Below are 19,120 nucleotides of genomic sequence, written 5' to 3' on the forward strand. Positions count from 1 at the left end.
CTGCCAGCATGTCTCAACCGCCCATAATTACAGGATAATTAGTCCAGAAAGACACACACCACACGATAGAAGGAAAACCCAAAAGGCTTTATCAACAGAAAAACAGAAACAGCTCCCTTTTTAAATGTCAAAGGGATTTTCTGGTACACAAAAGGCACAGGTTAAATGCAATCCAAATGCTCACCCAATAACTGGAAAATTGAGTCTAATTCTAAAGTCCAGAAAGTCCACACACAATCTTGAACAGCAAAAACCATGATCTTGACGAAACTATGAATCAGATAAACTGCCATGAGGCTAAAACAGAAGGCTGCTCTTTTATCTGTAGCACTAATTACAGCAGCCCCACCCAACCACAGGGGGCCTCATTTATCTCCTGTAATAATCCTTCAGTTGTTGTCTCCTATGCATCACTCTATGCATGCGTGGATGTGTCATACATTCTTGTTCACAATCCAGGGATGATAAGGATGATTAATCTCCTCCTGGGCTGTCTCCCAAACTCCCCACTTCCAAGTCACCCCCACCTTCTTCTTCTTCCTCCGAGGAAACTTCACTCCCTGACTCTGTCGGCAATAAATCAGGCCTATGACATGTTGATGTTTCCCCTGCATCCACCTCCACATTCCTTGGGGCAGAAGCTGGGCCAGAGCCAACCACAACACTTTGTAACTAAAACAGGCCTATGACATGTTGATGTTTCCCCTGCATCCACCTCCACATTTCTTGGGGCAGGAGCTGGGCCAGAACCAACCACAACACTTTGTAACGAAAAGACTGTTGTAAAACACTGAGGTTAACAAATGCAGTCTTTTCATGAGTGGCCTATTCTTGTAATCAGTATTATCTGAAATCCAAGCTTTGATATAAAATGTGTCTTTCCTATCATGAAAGGAAAGCCCTGAGATATTGTGAGTAATCTTTTAAAAAGTAGAATAGTAAAATCACAAGTTGGAAGGAACCATTTAGCCTAGGGATGTCAAACTGGCAGCCTTTGTGCTGGATACATCAAACACAGACCACGCCCCCCCAGCAGCACCGAGAAAAATGTTACAAAACATCACAACGACAATGTGATGGAGCGAGTTTGAGACCCGTGATTTAGTCCATCAAGCTCTAGTTTCCTATTTCTAAATCTAACAATGTGCTCAAAACAGGAATTCAGTTTAAAGCTTTGCAGAAAGATGGGAATCTAACCAAATCGGGAATACAATGAAGAAAGCCTATCTCCTCCTGTCTGAATAGTAGAATTCATTACTACCCTAATCTTTCTTTTGGGACATTTTTCCATCAAACATTCAGTTGGAATATGCTTTCCTATAACTTAAGTACACTTTTGTTTAGAGGGCATCATTTTCTCTTGGTTGTATAGGCCAACAACACTCATTTTTATTTGTTCTTCCACTTATTATAATTGAGATGCTTTCTAGAGCATTGCCAATGTTTCTTCACTCGTAGAAATGAAAAAAATGGAAAGTTTTAACATATAGCACATTTGTTTCATTGCTTCTGATCCTAGAAAAACATATCTTTTACCTGCCCTATTCCAGACATAGGAATCAGTCTACTAGATTTGTTATATTAAATTATGCTTGCCTTTGACACCGGTGGTGTGGATTATTTTTAAAAGCAACTTTAAAAGGACTTTCTTGGCTTTTTCCCCCTTTCAAAACCTTTCACTTCTCATCAAAGAAGCTTGACTAACTTGTGGGGGTGTATCCTGTTGTTAAAACTTTGACAATTATTGAGGCCACAGGGGGGGTTATCTGTATCTTTAGAGTCACCTGAATCAGAGTGTAAATTGGTATGGAACTTTCTTAGGATTGCATTGTAAACAGGAGATAGGTGATGTTGAATCTCTCTGCCTCTGTTAAAGAAGGGCTGTTGAATTTTAATATAGCCTCTTTGACACCGTTTTTTTTTTTTTACTTCAGGAGTCAAAGAGACTATCTATATTAAAATTCAACAGAATTCAACAGTTACCCTTTGGATAAGACTTAATTTGAAGGGGTTTGAGGCCTGAACCTTATCTGATACTTTTCAGCATCCCTCTCCCTTGGTATAGGGCTATAATTCATAGAGATATAGAAAACAAACCTTTGTTTCCCACCCATAAACTAAGACCAACCAATTGGTTTCCCAGCCCATGGAAGTCTACTAGCAAGCATAAATTGTGCTCTTCGGCTATGACAATAAAGTATCAAGTTGTATAGACAGAATTATACCAATGTATTGTCCCTACTGGCTGAAGGAAAGATGCCGCCCTGAGTTGCCTCGAGAAGGGCAGCATAGAAATCTAATAAAAAATAATAATAATTAACATAATTTTATTTGCTGAATTTGGACAATTCTTCTTTTGCCTTCAAACATTTGGAATCAACTTTTCACACTTGATGTTGCAAATACTTATATATAGACATTTTATTTATTCATAAATATAATAGATTCTCTGAAATAGCATTTCATCAAATACAAATCCTGCAGTTAACTGCAAAAAATGCATAAACACATGTAGCTACATGCAGAAAGATACTCTGAGTCTAAATTATAACTCACTTATTGCCCCTGATCCTGATCCATATGAGATGGAGGTTTTATTCTCTCTCTCTCTCCCCCTCCCCCCCTCTCTCTAAATCAGTAATACTTTCCTTTATGTTTGCACTATTTTCAGCTTTTAAGTATGAAGTGCAAGGATTGAGAGAACTACAATGTGGGACCAATGTTTCAGTCTTTGCAATAGGAGTCAGAGGATCAGATACTGTTAGCTCCATGGAACCTGGAAATTTTTCAGCTTCAGCCTCTTTTCCAATATTTTGATCAGTCAATAAATCACTCTTCTTAGCAGTCACATCATTTTTTTTCCTTTTTAAAACTTCACCAGAAAAATCATATTCCAATGTATCATCAAGATTATCCTCTCCAAGGCGAGAATGTCTCTTCTTGTTTGTGGAAATCTAAAATTGAATAAAAGCTGTATATATTAAATGCATAAACTTCAGAATACACATTTAGACCAACATGTGGGAAGTTTTTAAGGACCACAGGTAGTCCTTAAACTAGAGATCCCCAAACTTTTTACACAGGGGGCCAGCTCACCATCCCTCGGACTGTTGGAGGGCTGGACTATAAAAAAAACTATGAACAAATCCCTATGCACACTGCACATACTTTATTTTAAAGTAAAAAACAAAATGGGAGCATACTATTTAGAAGGGGGGGAGAAGTCTGAAATTCATATATGTTTATGTTTTGTTTTTAATTTTCTTTTGTTAACATCAGATTGGCTATATAAGGTTTCCTTGGTTTATAGAAAAATGTATAAAGAAGTAAGCATTTTGGCATAATGGTTAATGAGTTAGAAATATAATTGGTGTTGTACTATTTGAAGGAACATTAAGGAGGGAATTTAATTAAAAGAAAAGTATGTACCTGGATGACAACATTAGTAACAAAAACTTTTGCAACTTTTTTGATGTTTGTTATTGGTTACTAACAAAATACCGCATTTTGTTCATGGAAAATTAGATGGTACACTGTATTGTTTGAATGTATGTTGAGAGAAAAATTAAAAAAAATGTATACCCCCCCCCAAAAAAATCCTTCCTTCCTCCATCCCTCCATTCATTTCATTCTTCCTTACTTCCTTGTTCCCTCCATTTCTCCTTCCTTTCTTCCTTCCCTCCCTCTTTCCTTCCTCTCCACTTCTCTCTTCCCTCTCTCTTGCTTTCTCTCTCTCTCACTCTCACTCTCTTTCTCTTGTTTTCTCTCTCTCTCTCTTGCTTTCTCATTCTTTCTTTCTTGTTTTTTTTCTCTCCCTCTCTCTTGCTTTCTTTCTCTCTCTTGTTCTCTCTCTCTTGGTATCTCTCTCTCTCTTTCTCCCCGCTCTTGCTCTATCTCTCTGTTTCTCACTTTCTCTCTCCCATTCTCTTTCTTTCTATCTTGCTCTGTCTGTTGCTCTCTGTCTCTCTCTTTCTCTCTCTCTCTTGTTCTCTCTTTTTCTCTCTTCCTTTCTTCTCTCTCTCTCTCTCAGTTGGTGGTGGGCACCTGCGCTGCCTCTCTCTCCAGCTTCCAAGGAAGCGCCAACCTGAAGGAAGAAGAGCGCGCTCAGTCGCTCCATTGGTGGCACTGGGGAGAACGCTCCCATTGCCAGCCCGCCATGCGCCTGGGGGGGAGGGTGAGAGTCTCTCCCAGCAACAGCAACCGGGAGGCTCAGCGGCAGGAGCAGCCACTGCTCCCTCTCCTTCTCTCACCGCCTGTGTCGGGGAGCGACAAGGAAAGTGCTGGGAGCGACAAGGAAAGTGTGGAGGCCGGCGAAGGTCTTTCTTATTTTCTTGTTCTTGCGCACACTCCCAATCCCCCTGCTAGCCCGCCTGAGGGGTGGGGTGGGAAGGCTCGGCACCAGCACATCCGCAGCAGGCGGGGCGGCCACAGCTCCCTTTCTTTCTTCCACCACCTATGTCATGGATGGGCCGGTGCCAAGCCTCCCAGTTGTGGCCTCCCGTCCCCCTTGGCAGGCTGGCAGGGGGATGGGGAGCGCGACATTCAAAACAAGAAAAAACTTCGCTGGCCTCCACACTTTCCTTGTCACTCCCCGACCCCAACTCCAACGCCCGGCTCCTTTGCGCGGCCTTGGAAAAGGCTGCACGGGGATTGTTTTTGCGTGCACTTTAGAGGGAACACTGGCCTGTCACTCACCCACGGGCTGGATAAATGGCCTCAGTGGGCCACATGCAGCCCGCGAGCTGTAGTTTGGCGACCGCTGCCTTAAACTATGACAATTGGAAATTTTATTATAAGCCATTGTGATTATATGTAGAATCACCACCTACCTTGATTTGATTTTATGACCATTTTTATCATGGTTTTACCATGGTTGTTAAGTGAATCACCACTGTTGTTAAACACAGTGCATAAATCCAGATTATCCAGATTATAAAACATTATCATATAACCATGGGATGCTGCAATTGGTTATAAATATGAGTCAATTGCCACATAAATGAAATACATGGCTGCAAGGGTGATGCAGCAATCATAACTTTAAGGATGAGATTTTTTTGAGTCTGTTGTAAATTTAAACCTTTGCTAAGTGATCATGCATAAACTGAGGATTATTATTATTATTATTATTATTATTATTATTATTATTAATTGGATTTGTATGCCGCTCCTCTCCACAGACTCGGAGACTATTTGTATTGGCTATTTTTTTCATTATTTAATGCTATTTCCCATTATTTAATTTAATAAAAATACCAAATGTGTTGCTTTTGCTTCCTCATGGAAAAAAGCCAGAAACCTGGTGACTCTAAAGTGATATTTAGATTTGAGGGGATTTGAGGTAACCATAATGAAGGCTTCTTGTTATTATCTACCATCTAAATTAATAGAAAGCAGACATTTATAAATATACAGTGAATTATCATAGACAGGACTTTAAAGACAGTTATGTTTTTAAAATCTAAGATCTTATAAAAACCAAGAATACTTAATTAGTGAGTAGGACCTAAATCATTCACCTACCAGAACCTTCTGTCCAAAACCAACATTGAAAGTTTAGCTGAAATCAATCTAAAATAACCAGCATATCAATGATTAATATCAGACTAATTTTATTCAGATATTAATCTATTCTACAAGCCAGAATTGGTCAAAATTTCAAGTCAACATGAATCACAAAATTGAAAATTGCATGCTTATACAGTAAAGTGTTCCCGAAGATGTAATTTTAAAAGTATCAAAAATGGGATCTTCAGAAAGATCAGCAAGGATCAATTTCTTTATTCAATTCCTTGCCTAGGTCATTTACCAGGCACATGAAAAGTGAGTTCATATATGACACCATACCCAGGGAAAGGCGACCAAAATGTTTACTATCACACTGTGGGCGTGGCTTATACAGGACGCCCTGCATTTTCTTTCACCATCTTTCAGTGTAAATTGGGTGCTCTGGGGGAGAGCTCCATTTTCACTACCCCACTGCATCCCCCCCCTCCAGGCAGTAGCCCAACCCTGACCATACCACAGGCTTTTCTAAACAAGCCACAAATCTTGAGTTGAAATAAACTAAAACCTATATACTGTCCATATAATATTCTAGTTTGCCAGCAAAATGTATGAAGTCATCAACACATCAAACATCAGAACTTTATATCTGACAATTAATTGTGTAAACATTTTCAAACAAAACGTAGATTGATTCTTGCCTTCTTTAAAGTTACACAAACAATAATGATCCCTTGCTTTTCCTGGGACAATTTTTGCAAACTCTACCTGGTGAATTTTCCACTTCAGTCTTGAATCTTCATCTTGCATATAGTTACTGCTTTCCAACTGCCTCCACTCTATTTATAAATGTTTTTATAAATGTTTTATTGTTACTAAACATTTATTAGAAGTCTCTAACCGCTTTTCAGAACTATATCCACCCTTTCCTGTATTATCTACATTTCCCACAGCTATCACACTCTTAGTTTAAGGATGTGAGGTCAAACAAAGCAATTACGGTATTCTAGTGAATTTTTCATACCTTTACTAAGCTAATATGAACAAGCTAAGCTATTTGTTTTATACATTAATATATGCTTCTACACTATTCTTTATAGAAAAGGCTATAGTTATCAGCAGCAGGATTAAAGACATGAGGAAAATGTTAACTTGTTTCAAAAGTACTGAATTTATTATTCATTTTAGATTTTATTTCAGTATATAGAAAGCTGCCAGAAGTCCTAAAACTAGATTTTATCTCAAACCTGATATTGAATTTTGAGGCTATTAAAATTGGGAAATCAACCTGGCAGACTTCCAAGCTGAAATTTGAAAGGTTAAGGATTTTCCATGCCTGTATTTTCATATATCAAAGTTATAGATTAACATAGCTAGGATTTAATTAATCTCAGTTCAATGATATGCTGCTATAAATGGACACAACTGTGATGATTTACTTTCTGTTCTACAATTTTAAAAAATTATATCAAGCTTTGGTTCAAAATAATCCTTAAAAAGCATTCTTACCTCTTCATCTGAAACTATGTAATCAGAATCCTCCATTTCTGCCATGGCATAAATAAAACTCTGTGAAAGGAATACAAATTAAGATGAAAAAATAAATTTCAGTTCAAAGTATAAATATAACATTCAGACATCTATTATTCCTTTCATGCTTCATGCATCAACTTCCTGATGTAATGTGGTATAAGAAAGATCTGAAATTAAAGTCCCATGGGATTGGGCGGCATATAAATCAATTAAATTAAATTAAATTAAATTAAAGTAGAATTTAGGAGGGAGAATTACAAAATTGTACAAAGTTATAGCTTATTTACTGATAAAAATATATCTATTTTTACTTTGCCTGTTAGACCATATGGGTACCAAAATATAGATCCCCACCTAGCTAATATTAATTTACTGCTCTAGGGCTGCAAATTTTACCAACAGAAACCAAGCCAAATAAACCCTAGTAAATCATATGTTAGCCACTTCCCCAGGAGTATAATCTCCTATTGGCTTGTAGCTATTTTACATGTTTAATTCTTGCAGGTGAATCAAATAAAACAATCACCTACCAGGCAGCCATTCACCCCATTGAAATTTACAGATGATTAAAAGCAATTGAGATCCCTTAAGCAAGACCATGTTTTGTGTCTGTCATGGCTTTAATGAATAAATTGCAATTCAAAATAGTTACTCAAACCTTTCATTAGAGTAGTTCAACTAGACTATCGGTTTGTCAAAATATAATTATTTAAAAGACCCACATGCTCTTTTGGTAAAATTTATAAGGAGGAAAATATTTCAAGTATTAACATTAATTTCTAGTAGAACAGAATAAAACTTCCTTTATTTTTAACTTCTAATGTTCAGATTGTTAATGTAAAAGAGGCACTATTACTTTCAAGATTCAAATATTCTGTTTAACCAGATGGAGTTTCTTTTAATGTGCAGAAGAAACAGATTATATTATACACCTAAACGTTATAGACTTGATATATACACCTTGTTAGCCTTATTTAAAGACTTTGTGGAAGCATTCATTGCAATATTCATAGAAGATAGTTGTAGCAAATAATTTACTTAATTTCCTTCACTTAAACACATTTTACGCACAATGTGGGTTAAAGGTGTTGCTTTACTCCCTTATGGCCCAGATGGATAACACATAAATATCAGAGATAAACAGAGATGATTTCTCCAGCCTTTCTTTGATAATAGCAAGAAAGTTCATCTCAACATGAGAGTGGGAAAAAGTAGGTACCAGCCTCCTCCATGTGTCCCCCCAGTCCCATTCTTGGTAAATGTTCTGAGGCAAAACAGAAGGGGGATGAGAAGTAGATTGATAGAACAAGTAATTGAAATAAGCAGCTGCAGAAAATGAATAGAACAGGCTAGAAGGAAGAGGCTGGAGTCATGGAGAAAGAAAACTTGATAAAAATTGGAGGAAGGTACTCCAGATTTATGGAAAGGTAAGAGTTAAATTGCATTCTATGGGAAATTGTGATAAGACAAGAAACAAGTGCAGGGCTAGAACTTGGAAGCATAACCTTTGGGGCTAGCAAGATTATATTAATTGCTCCTAAAAGACTATTACTCTATGAGAATAAGATTCTTCCAAATCCCCCATTGAATCAGGGGCTGCTATATAATCTATTTACTCAAAATTAAAAGGAACACATAAAGACGGAATTGCCATATTTCTAATTCAGGTCTTGCTTCTTAAAATATGTTTTTCTAAGTTTCCATGCTTTTTAGAAAACATTTAAAAAAATGTAAAGTCATTATTAACATAGGTAGAGATAAAAGTAGGATAATGTTTGACAGTTTGTGAGTTATAGCAATCTTGCATGGTAATACAGAATTATGCTTAAGTCAGGAACATATGACAATGCTGCAATAGTCCAGGTTTAGTTTTTCAGAATCTAGCTCTGTATAGTTCACAGACATAATTTACTTGTTTAATAGATTACAACAAATAAATTGAATTCTGAAAGTTCATTGAAGCTTTAATATTGCATGGTCTTTCAGATTACTGGTATCTGAAACAATTTTATAGCTGTATGAGGAAGAATACTGAGAGATATACAGTATTGAACAGCTATCTCTAAGCCAGAGTTTCTGAATCTCAGGAACTTTTTTTTTAAATTTTTTTTTTACTTTATTTTCTTCCACTTTATATCCATACAATATCAAAGCATATATCTTGCATATACATATACAATTTCATAGTCTTTCTTATATTTATGACAACACCCTTATTACAAATTGTTAGTCTATATTCATTTTTTTCTGTCTCACTCCTTGTCTACTCTCTCCATCTCTCCTATCTACTTTCCTTCCCCTCTCTCTACCCTGTCTTCCTTCTACTCTCCTCCCCCCTACTACCTTCTCAAATACTACGTCCTCCCTTTCCCTCTTGAACCTTTCCTTGAGTGACTTCAATTTAATTAGTTTTATATTAAAGCAAACTGACAGTTGTATTACTAACTATATTGTATTTATCATGGTGCCCCTTCTTTCTCATATATCTTTATCAGTATTTGTTCACATTTATCTTTGAACATTGGTATACACATTGAACCTACTATTCATCATTTCTTTAAAAAAATGTGTTATAATTTTGTTATCTGGGTTAAGTCATTTCTTTACTATCCCTTATCTTGTCATTTTTATAGTTATTTTAGTACAGTTTCTCACTGTATTCTTTTTTTATTCAATTATAAAATTTTATCCAAACCTTATAATATTATTTATTATTATTATTTATTAGATTTGTATGCCGCCCCTCTCCGTAGACTCGGGGCAGCTCACAACACAATAAAACAGTTCATGACAAATCTAATAATTACAATTTAAAATATTTAAAAAACCCAATTATTAAGCAAACATACATACAAACATACATGCATAAATTGTATATGCCCGGGGGAGATATCTCAGTTCCCCCATGCCTGACGACAAAGGTGGGTTTTAAGGAGCTTATGAAAGGCAAGGAGAGTAGGGGCAGTTCTAATCTCTGGGGGGAGCTGGTTCCAGAGAGTCGGGGCTGCCACAGAGAAGGCTCTTCCCCTGGGGCCCACCAACCAACATTATTTAGTTGATGGGACCTGGAGAAGGCCCACTCTGTGGGATCTAATTGGTCACTGAGATTCGTGCAGAAAGTTGTCTATCTTTAAGTTTCATTGTCATTCTATTCATCTCTAAACAGTCCATCTCTAAATGTCTTTTTGAATTCATTCTATTCATCTCTACACAGTACAATATCTTTTTGAGTTCATTCTATTCATCTCTACACAGTACAATATCTTTTTGAGTGCATTCTCTTCAGATGGGATCTTGGATCCTTTCCATTTCTGTGCAAGTACAATCTTTGCAGCTGTTATTATGTGTACAATTAAATATGTATCTTCTTTATTATATTTATCTGGGAGAATACCTAGCAAAAAGTCTCAGGTTTCAATTCTATTTTTTGTTTTAACAGTTTTCTAATCCATGTCTGTATTCTAATCCAAAATATTTTGGCTTCTCAACATGCCTGAAAGTTGCCTAAATCTCGGCAACTTTAAGCTGTATGATTTTCCATTCCCTTTATTTTTTTTGAGCAGTGTATTAACTACTATCTTAATGCTGCCTTCTCAACTACCTAATTTTCTCAGCTGGATGTACCACTTTCAATTTTCTATTTTCCTCCAATTTAATCAATGTGACTTGTCTTCTATATATATTCATTATCAAACCAATCATAAAATTTCTCCCATATATTATAATATTTGGAGACTTCCTTATTTTTAATTAATTATTTCCATTTTCCATTACTGTATATCCCAGATTATACAACTTTTGGGAGTTCTCTGTAGGCTGCACCAAAACTTTGTGGGAACATCATGATACTGTGAACTGTCATACTATAGTATATGTAATTTTTCTAGCCACTTCTTATGTTGTCACCAACCTATAAAACTGAAGACTTGTGAGAGAGATCAATTTATATTGGGCTTGCAAGTTTTTCCATTGCTTTTTTTTTCTTTTCTTTTCTTTTAAAGGCTGCCTGTTCCCTCCTCTCTGTGCCTTGAGAGGAGCTGTTTTTGGAAAATATAGTAGAAATGTAGTACTTTGTTTCCAGATTGTTAATCATAAAATGAGTGCCAAAGAGCCAACAGCTTCCTTTTAATTACTTGGTTGGATTCTTGCTTTATCTTGAAAGCACCATCCTGGGTATTCAGAGATGGCAATGAGGTTGATGAAGATTTCAGTCTCCAAATGGTTTTTATTAGTTCTGTTGATTTTCTATAGCTGCTCATTATCTCAATCTACCCATGGAACAATAAAGAACAAGATGGCATTTAATCTTTTTCCCCCAAAGTATTTTTTGAAAGATTGTTAATATGAATTTGAGATAGAAAATGTATCTCAACGGTGCTAATTATGGATACTCATATGTTGAACCATTCGGCTTGTTGCTTCAGTCCCATTTAGTGTTGCTTATATTTTTGTTAGTCTTGACTGTACAAATCAGAGGTGTCAAACTCACATTGTTGTCATGTGACATATTGTGACTTCCTTCCTTCGCTAAACCAGGCATCGGTGTGGCCAGTGCATGATGCATCAGGCCCATGGGCTGTGAATTTAGCACCTCTTGTATAATTTTACTAAGATTTGTGAGCTTTTGCCATATCCCCTGTGCTATCTTTTATTCAAATCCATATATGAAATTCAACATACATTAGTATATTGGATATGGGAAGAGAGAATTGCATAAGAACTAGTGGTGCATACATCAGATTCATTATACACTGCTCAAAAAAATAAAGGGAACATTTAAACAACACAATATAAATCAAACTTCTGTGAAATCAAATTGTCCAGTTAGGAAGCAACACTGATTGACAATCAATTTCACATGCTGTTGTGCATTCAACTTTGTACAGAACAAAGTACAGTATTCAATGAGAATATTTCATTCATTCAGATCTAGGATGTGTTATTTAAGTGCTCCCTTTATGTTTTTGAGAAGTATACTATAATTTATTTAGATGATACTCACAGTTAGTTTGCCATTCTTCTCTTGGAGCAGTAGGAAATCAAAATATTCCAAATCTGGCTGCTCAGCCAGTGTGCCTTATTGCACATATGGAACAGTGTGTATGTCTTTCTATTCATACAACTGACTGGTGATTTATTCTGCTAAAATTCCAGATCCATCCAACATTGTCCTTTATGGGAAAAGCCACCTCCAAATGGCATGAACAAAGATCTGCTTACTGTAGATGTTGGAAAGTTTTTTTCTTTGTTCTTTTCTTATTCCCAACATCATTGACTGAAGTGTTTATTTTTCACATGTTTGAACTGGCCTTCCTAAAAAATAATATTTTTGTTCCTCCTTGAAACTATTGATCAACCAGTCAACTATTCAAGCTATCAACCAACAGATGCTTTGAGATCTCTTTATTGCCATCTAGGGGTCATCCAGATCCATGCAATCAAGCCAGTAGATATTATTATTATTATTATTTATTAGATTTGTATGCCGCTCCTCTCCACAGACTCGATATGTGCTGCTAAGAGCTAGAGTTTGAAAAAGAGGGTTTTCTGTAAACAGAATCTACTTCAGATTCATCTAAACTATGAATCCCTACAGCCAACTCCTGCTGGGACTGAATTTTCTACAAAGCAGACTGCCAAGTTCCTTTCAGTTACACTTTCAATTATGGCAAACATGACCTGTTCACTTTCTTGGCTTTTACTTTCAGGGTTAATCACTGGGCTAGTTAATCAATCAAGCCATTTTTAAGAAAAGCCATTGCAGAATTGGATTTCCTTTGCAGACAGGAAAAGAACTAAAAGATGGGTGAAGAGATCAGGAAGCAGAGTAAAAGGTTTCTATCACAGGCAAGTGGCTAAACAACTGGAACCAAAAGATTGCTGGCATGAAACACTGCTGGCATGGAACAGGCCAACTCCTCAATCCACTTCAGTCCACCATATATTCCTAAACACAACATTTATATCAAAGTATTATATGAAATGGTTATTAGGCCATTTTTGTTCCAGTCAAAAGAGATGATTTACCCTTAGAAAGGAATAGCTAATTCTAGATATGAACAATTATATCAACCAACTGATCTTAAGATTGAGGATTTTGTGTATAATTTCCAGTTTACAAGTATTGCAGACTGGATTCAAATAGAATCTACCTTGCAGTAATGCTGAATTCAGTAATGGGTTGCAAATCCCATTGCTACCAGTTTGTGCATGTACAGAAGCATCCAGGCCAGGTAGGTGGAGCCTCCCACCGCTGCCACTATCGGTTTGTATATCTGGGCCGTACCAATAGCAACCCACCACTGGCATGTATTGCTATTCTTAAGCACATGCCATTCTTACATAAAATCACAACTAGCCCCTTTCCCACCCCACCTCCTCCCAAAAAACCCAGGCTTGGTCAAGACGTTAGCTAAAGTTATCAGAGATCTTCTCAAGACTCAGAAGAAACTGTCAGGACCAACTTCTTTCATTGCTTTACTAACTTTATAGAAAAAAATGTTGACGGGCAGAGTCAGATACAGTAGTACCTCTTCTGACGAACTTAATTAGTTCCGTGACCAGGTTTGTAAGTAGAAAAATTTGTAAGAAAAAACAATTTTTCCTATAGGAATCAATGTAAAAGCGAATAATGCTTGCAATCCCAAAACTCACCCCTTTTGCCTTATTACCACCGGCATTCCTTGTTTGAGGACGGGTGGAGGAGGGGAAGACAGCGGAGGCATATGTTTTTTTGCTGAATTTGAAAATTAAGGGAGACTAGGATAGATCTATTTCGGCCTTATTTTGGCCTCATCAGCTAGCCATACCCTCACTGGGACTTGAACCTGCAACCTTTGCCTTGTAAGGCAGAGAATTAACCTCTAGGCTACAGTATCCAATCCTTTCAGCTCTCCTTATATATATATAAGGCTGAAAATTACATAAAATGAAAACAATGAACAATGAAAACGTGCCTCAGGCCTACAAGCTGTTGATCTTTAAAGGTATCTTTGGGTATCCTTGGTGAAATTGTATATAATGATTTTTTTCACTCATTGTGAGATATAATCTTCTAGGAGATATTGATACTTAATTGAATCCATCTTTTGCTCAACAGGATCACTGCAAATGATTTGTTTCTCTGGAATAAGTTTGGCTACCGAAACCCATGGTAGCTTTTTACATAGAATAGAAATGTATATAAGCCCCTGGTAGATAATTGAAACTAGATATAACGTAATGGATTAAATGCCCATTTAATATTATAGAATCCCCAGCAGAAGGCAGTATTGGCTGCCTCTGTACATTAATGTGGAGCCTTAATGTGCAAGCCTTAATGTGGAGTCTGAGGATTTTGACTTAACATGATGCGTGAATCCAGCCATGGAATGAGACTTATACAGCAGGCAATAGTTCAAACAACCATGTCTTAGAGCAATGTGGGAATCTGATTTCTCACATTATACTCAGCCAGTTACCAATTACATGGCGGTTTAGTGTGACTTGCTTTTGATCTGCAACAGTAAAACTGACCTTTGCAACCAAATGTTGTAATATATGTGGTCATTTATACTTTAAGAATGTAATGGAGTATGTTGCCTTATAGTTCACCTGGGTCACTAATCTGACATCAAGATTCATTCTTTGACTCTGTGCCATTTGTGATTCATGGATCTAAAAGAAAGGGCTAAATTACCTCACATTAAGAGGTGGGGGGCTGTAGTCATTAAATGCGATGGGAAAGGCACTCTGTGTATGCACATTTATTACTTTTTAAGCATCAACATCAACATCAAACACCACATTTGCAAAGATATCTTGACTACGTTAGAAGTGGTCAGACTGAAATGTGTATACAGATGAAAGAACAACCCAGAAGAATAAAACCACACTGTATGTTTGTGGGACGTGGGGTGGGGGGAATGGGAGCCCTCAATGAAACCTGGACACTGGGAAAGATCGATGATGACGGCTGTCCTTTGCCAGATTAATTTTGGCAACAGCTTTTAATAGCCCCTGCAACAGCCAGCTCGGGAGAGTAGGGGACTGCTGAATCCGCTGTTTTCGACTGCCCCCCCCCCCGCCCCTCTGAAAGCTCCACTGCTTCAATTCAGACTAGAGATCAATAGGATGGGGATGGCTTTTCCCCAACCGAGTCTCCCGGTTGGCAAAGGGCCTATATAACCAGCAGACAGCAGCTAAAGCTTTCCCACTCTCCGGCTTCCAGCATTAGCAGGCAGGGCAAAGCCGACCAGAGGGCTCCGCAGCAAGCTTCTTCGTCCCTACGGACAAGTCTGCCTGGGGCTGGAGTTGACCAGCGAAGGCATTGCGTTTCTCGGAGCAGGAGATGAGTGGAAGGGTCACAGCCAGGCCGGAGGCGGGGTCTCGGGAAGCTTTGGCTGCTGCTGCAGCTGCTGCGGCTTAGTGCTTTTACTACGCCCCCAGCGCAGAGACCCTTCGGTGACTTGTTCCCTTGGAGGTGTCGAGACGCTGCTGCTGCAGGCTTTCTTCTGCTATTCTTGAGGCTTGAGGCGAGACGTTTTTGAGCCAGTCGCTGCTATGCTCCCTTCCCAGGACCGTGTTCCCATCCCGTTGCTGCTGGTGGTCGCCTGGCTGCTGTGGGTGCAGAGCTGTTTCTCCCAGCGCCTCTTAAGTGGTGAGTAAAGGGAAGACGCGTCCAATTTATTCCAGTTTGGGAGGAAAGTTCATCCTTGGATTCAGCTGTTCCAGGACGTCCCGTTTTAATCTCTAGAGTTTTTCTTTATTATCCTCTGCTTGTTTACTGCTGCAGTTGACCCAGAACTGTTAGCGGTCCTTGGTAACAATGTCTAAAAGTTTCGAAAGAGAAAATTCTCCGGAACTTATCTTAAACCCAAATTCATTGTAATTATTTAGTGATAAGATAAATTTGCATTCTGGAAGTAATCTGTGTCTAGTTTTATAAAGCCCAGGAGATTAGCAATGCCCGTTGAAAGAGACTTTATATGACATTATGTGAGAGAATTAAACACTTAGATTTAGACATGAAAACTGCAGAGATGCTACATCTGTATCCTCCAGTCTTCTGATTTTTATAAGTATGTTTACCTCCTCACTCCATCTCCCTTACTACTTACTTTGAAATATTTTTGCTTTATCTGTCTTTTTATGCTAATAATGGTAGGTCAATTAAATATCATAATATGTTATTCTCACATTGAAAATTCTCAAAATGATATAACAGTTATGATGGAATGACTCCCTTTAATAATACATTTACATTAAGGGAAAAGGAAATTTTGGAAATGTATTCTCCAAATTTTTGGCGTATGCTCCAAGTAATTATTCTCATCTGTGGTTAGTTTTTTTTGTTCCCAGAGGATCTACCAAACTTTAATTTCAATTAGTGTCAAGAGAAGTATTCATCCTTTCCCCACCAAAGCTATATAATATATTCTGCAATCATTTCCCCATTCTAATGTGCCCCGGGGCACAAAAGAGTAAATTGTATGAAGCATCCTTTGGATACATCTGAGGTTTCAAATATGATTAGAGCATCTGATTGATAGTGTGATTGAGAAAGCTCAGGTTTTGAGAATGGCTGTCAATTAGAGTCAGTGTCTCTATAAACAGAGTTTAAGCCTTTCTTTTTAGATTATGAATACCTAAAGGCAAATATACCAAACAATTGAGCAAATGAAGATGTTTTTCTATCTTGAAATATTCTCATAAACCCCATAATCTTTGAAGCAGACTACACTAACATAAGTTGTCTTACAACTGTTTGCTATATATTACCAGTTACTTGTATGAAAATGGTTTGCTAAAATAGAAAATGTGCAACCAATTTCAAGTTAGTCATTTTGGAATATATCTTTAGAGAATAAGTTGGCTTACCTAAATACCTATTTCCTTGTAAACTAATGTCTAACAACATCATAGACTATGTATTTGTGTATAAGAAAAGATATGTCCACATTTTCTAAGGATATTTATTACCTTTTTTAAAAAAAAATATTTTTTTTTCCACAAGAAGCTTACATTACATATTTGACTTACATTTTCTTTGTTATGGGAGTTCAATCTACTATCTCCATTAATGCTATAATTGCCCAGTTCTGGATACAGAATTGTTACAAAATAGAGCAGGCATTTTTCTGATAGCTATAAAGGAGAATATTTGTAGCTCAAGGCTGAAATGAAGAGTCCTTATGAAGTTATCTAGTTTGGATAATGAAACATTTGCAAGAAAAGAGCATTTAGGATCCTACATTTTTCTGAATCATTAAATAGTGGATTTTCTCATCTATGACATGCCACTACAAATAATTATATTGGGGAATCTCTTGAGGGGGCCACAAATTCACAATAGAGATACTGAACTTGATGTGCCTATGTGCTGCATTCAACTTGAAAAAAAGTTAAATTGAGTATAGTTGTATGTAAAGTTGCACAGTACATAGAAATAAATAACCTCTGTCCCTCTAGTTGTTCCTTGCTGTTGTTGTTGTTGTTGTTATTATTATTATTATTATTATTATTATTATTGTCAAACATGTACAAGATAGTAGGTATTGGTATAAACATGAACATTAGGAAAGTAGTACACGTAAATTAGGCAATAGAACAGTAGGACAAAGACAGTAAGTACAATGGTGCACTTATGCGTGTCCCTTACAGGATTCTTAGGAATTGGATGACGTCAACTGTAAATGTTGTTGTCCCAGAAGATTGGGTTGGGACAAATTCAATATTAGGAAGGTCACAAGTATTCATGGCATATAGAAACAAATTATGACATGACAAAGACTTGTTTAGACAGGACAAATAAAATTCACTATGTGGAAGTACTTTGTGTCACAGAAGCAACATGTTCTAGTCTGTGAAGACCAGCACTGACATTTGTCTTTTGTTGTGGATTTTGTGACAAAATGTGTCAATTTTAAATATGATAATGGCACCCATCAGCGGGAATATATATTAAAATCTAATATCCAAAGGAGATATATTTTACTTTTCTATGAATATTTGTCAGCAGGAAGGTAGTTCTTATACATTAGGGCAGATTAGACAGCTGTTTAATAGCTGGTCCCATATATCAGAACCACCTTTCTTTTTAAAGGGCTGCCAATTCTTAACACACTCTAGATAAGAGGTGTCGAACTTACATTGTCAGGGCGTCGTCACATGATGTATCTGGACTTCCCCCCCTTCACTAAACCGGGTATGAGCATGGCCAGCATGTGATGCATTGGAGTCGTGGGCAGCCCTACTCTAGATGTTGCTGTCTCTTTGCCCTAATTATGTTTCCTCATCTTCCCTTACTGAAGCATTAGCAATAGCATTTAGATTTATATACCGTTTCACAGTGCTTTACAGCCCCTCCCTAAGCAGTTTACAGGAAGGAAAGCATATCATCCCCAACAATCTTGGTCCTCATTTTACCGACCTTGGAAAGACGGAAGGCTGAGTCAACCTTGAGCCTACTGAGATTCAATTTGCCAAACTGCTGGCAGGTGGTGATCAACAAAAGTACCTTGCAGTACTGCACTCTGACCACTGCACCACCGAGGCAGTGGTCAAAGATATTTATCATTAATATGTACCCATGTTATTCCCTTGAATACAGAATATGCATAGCATACTTTTCTGTTGTATATTTTATAATTGTAAATGTTCTGTGTTCATTAGATCCCAATGAAAGGCCTGGCTGGTCCAGATGATGAATGAAGATGGCTTGGTTCTTCTGGCAAACTGAATAGTCATTATTAACTACAGTGTTGCCAAATTTTCCCCATTAGTCATGAGAGTATAGCAGCAAATATTATCCAATATGGCTGAACAATTTTATACTTAGATTTTAAAATCTTTTTATGTATCACTTTGATATTCATGAATTTTATGATAGCTCTATGTGTCTTATTGCATAAATGTATACCACCATTAATAATAATAATAATAATAATAATAATAATAATAATAATAATGATAGTAATAATAATTTATTGGATTTGTATGCCGCCCCTCTCCATAGACTCGGGGCGGCTAACAACAATGTTAAAAACAGCATGTGACAATGCAATAATAAAACAACTAAAAACCCTTATTATAAAACCAAACA

At 37.1% G+C, this 19,120-nt stretch overlaps 1 protein-coding gene and 1 long non-coding RNA gene across 4 annotated transcripts in view; one reads left to right on the forward strand and one right to left on the reverse strand.

The window, feature by feature from the left end:
• Nucleotides 1–2,403: 2,403 nt before the first annotated feature.
• On the reverse strand, nt 2,404–7,502 carry LOC139166564 (uncharacterized). The gene is made up of 3 exons (XR_011558982.1): nt 7,393–7,502; nt 7,015–7,074; nt 2,404–2,954 (listed from the first exon to the last, which is right to left on the reverse strand). It is a non-coding gene; the product is annotated as an uncharacterized lncRNA (long non-coding RNA).
• Nucleotides 7,503–8,391: 889 nt separating this feature from the next.
• The window catches only part of CHODL (chondrolectin), a 44,676-nt gene continuing 33,947 nt past the window's right edge, over nt 8,392–19,120 (forward strand). For 2 of the 3 annotated variants that reach the window (XM_070750281.1, XM_070750282.1), the window contains exon 1: nt 15,470–15,676. In XM_070750281.1, coding sequence (XP_070606382.1) covers nt 15,580–15,676 — 97 coding nt within the window. In that variant the 5' untranslated portion in view covers nt 15,470–15,579. Of the gene's footprint in view, nt 8,466–15,469; nt 15,677–19,120 lie in introns of those variants that run through there. The other variant, XM_070750283.1, reaches the window with a different exon arrangement.

Source organism: Erythrolamprus reginae, chromosome 4, assembly GCF_031021105.1.
Source record: "Erythrolamprus reginae isolate rEryReg1 chromosome 4, rEryReg1.hap1, whole genome shotgun sequence".
NCBI lineage: Eukaryota > Metazoa > Chordata > Lepidosauria > Squamata > Dipsadidae > Erythrolamprus > Erythrolamprus reginae.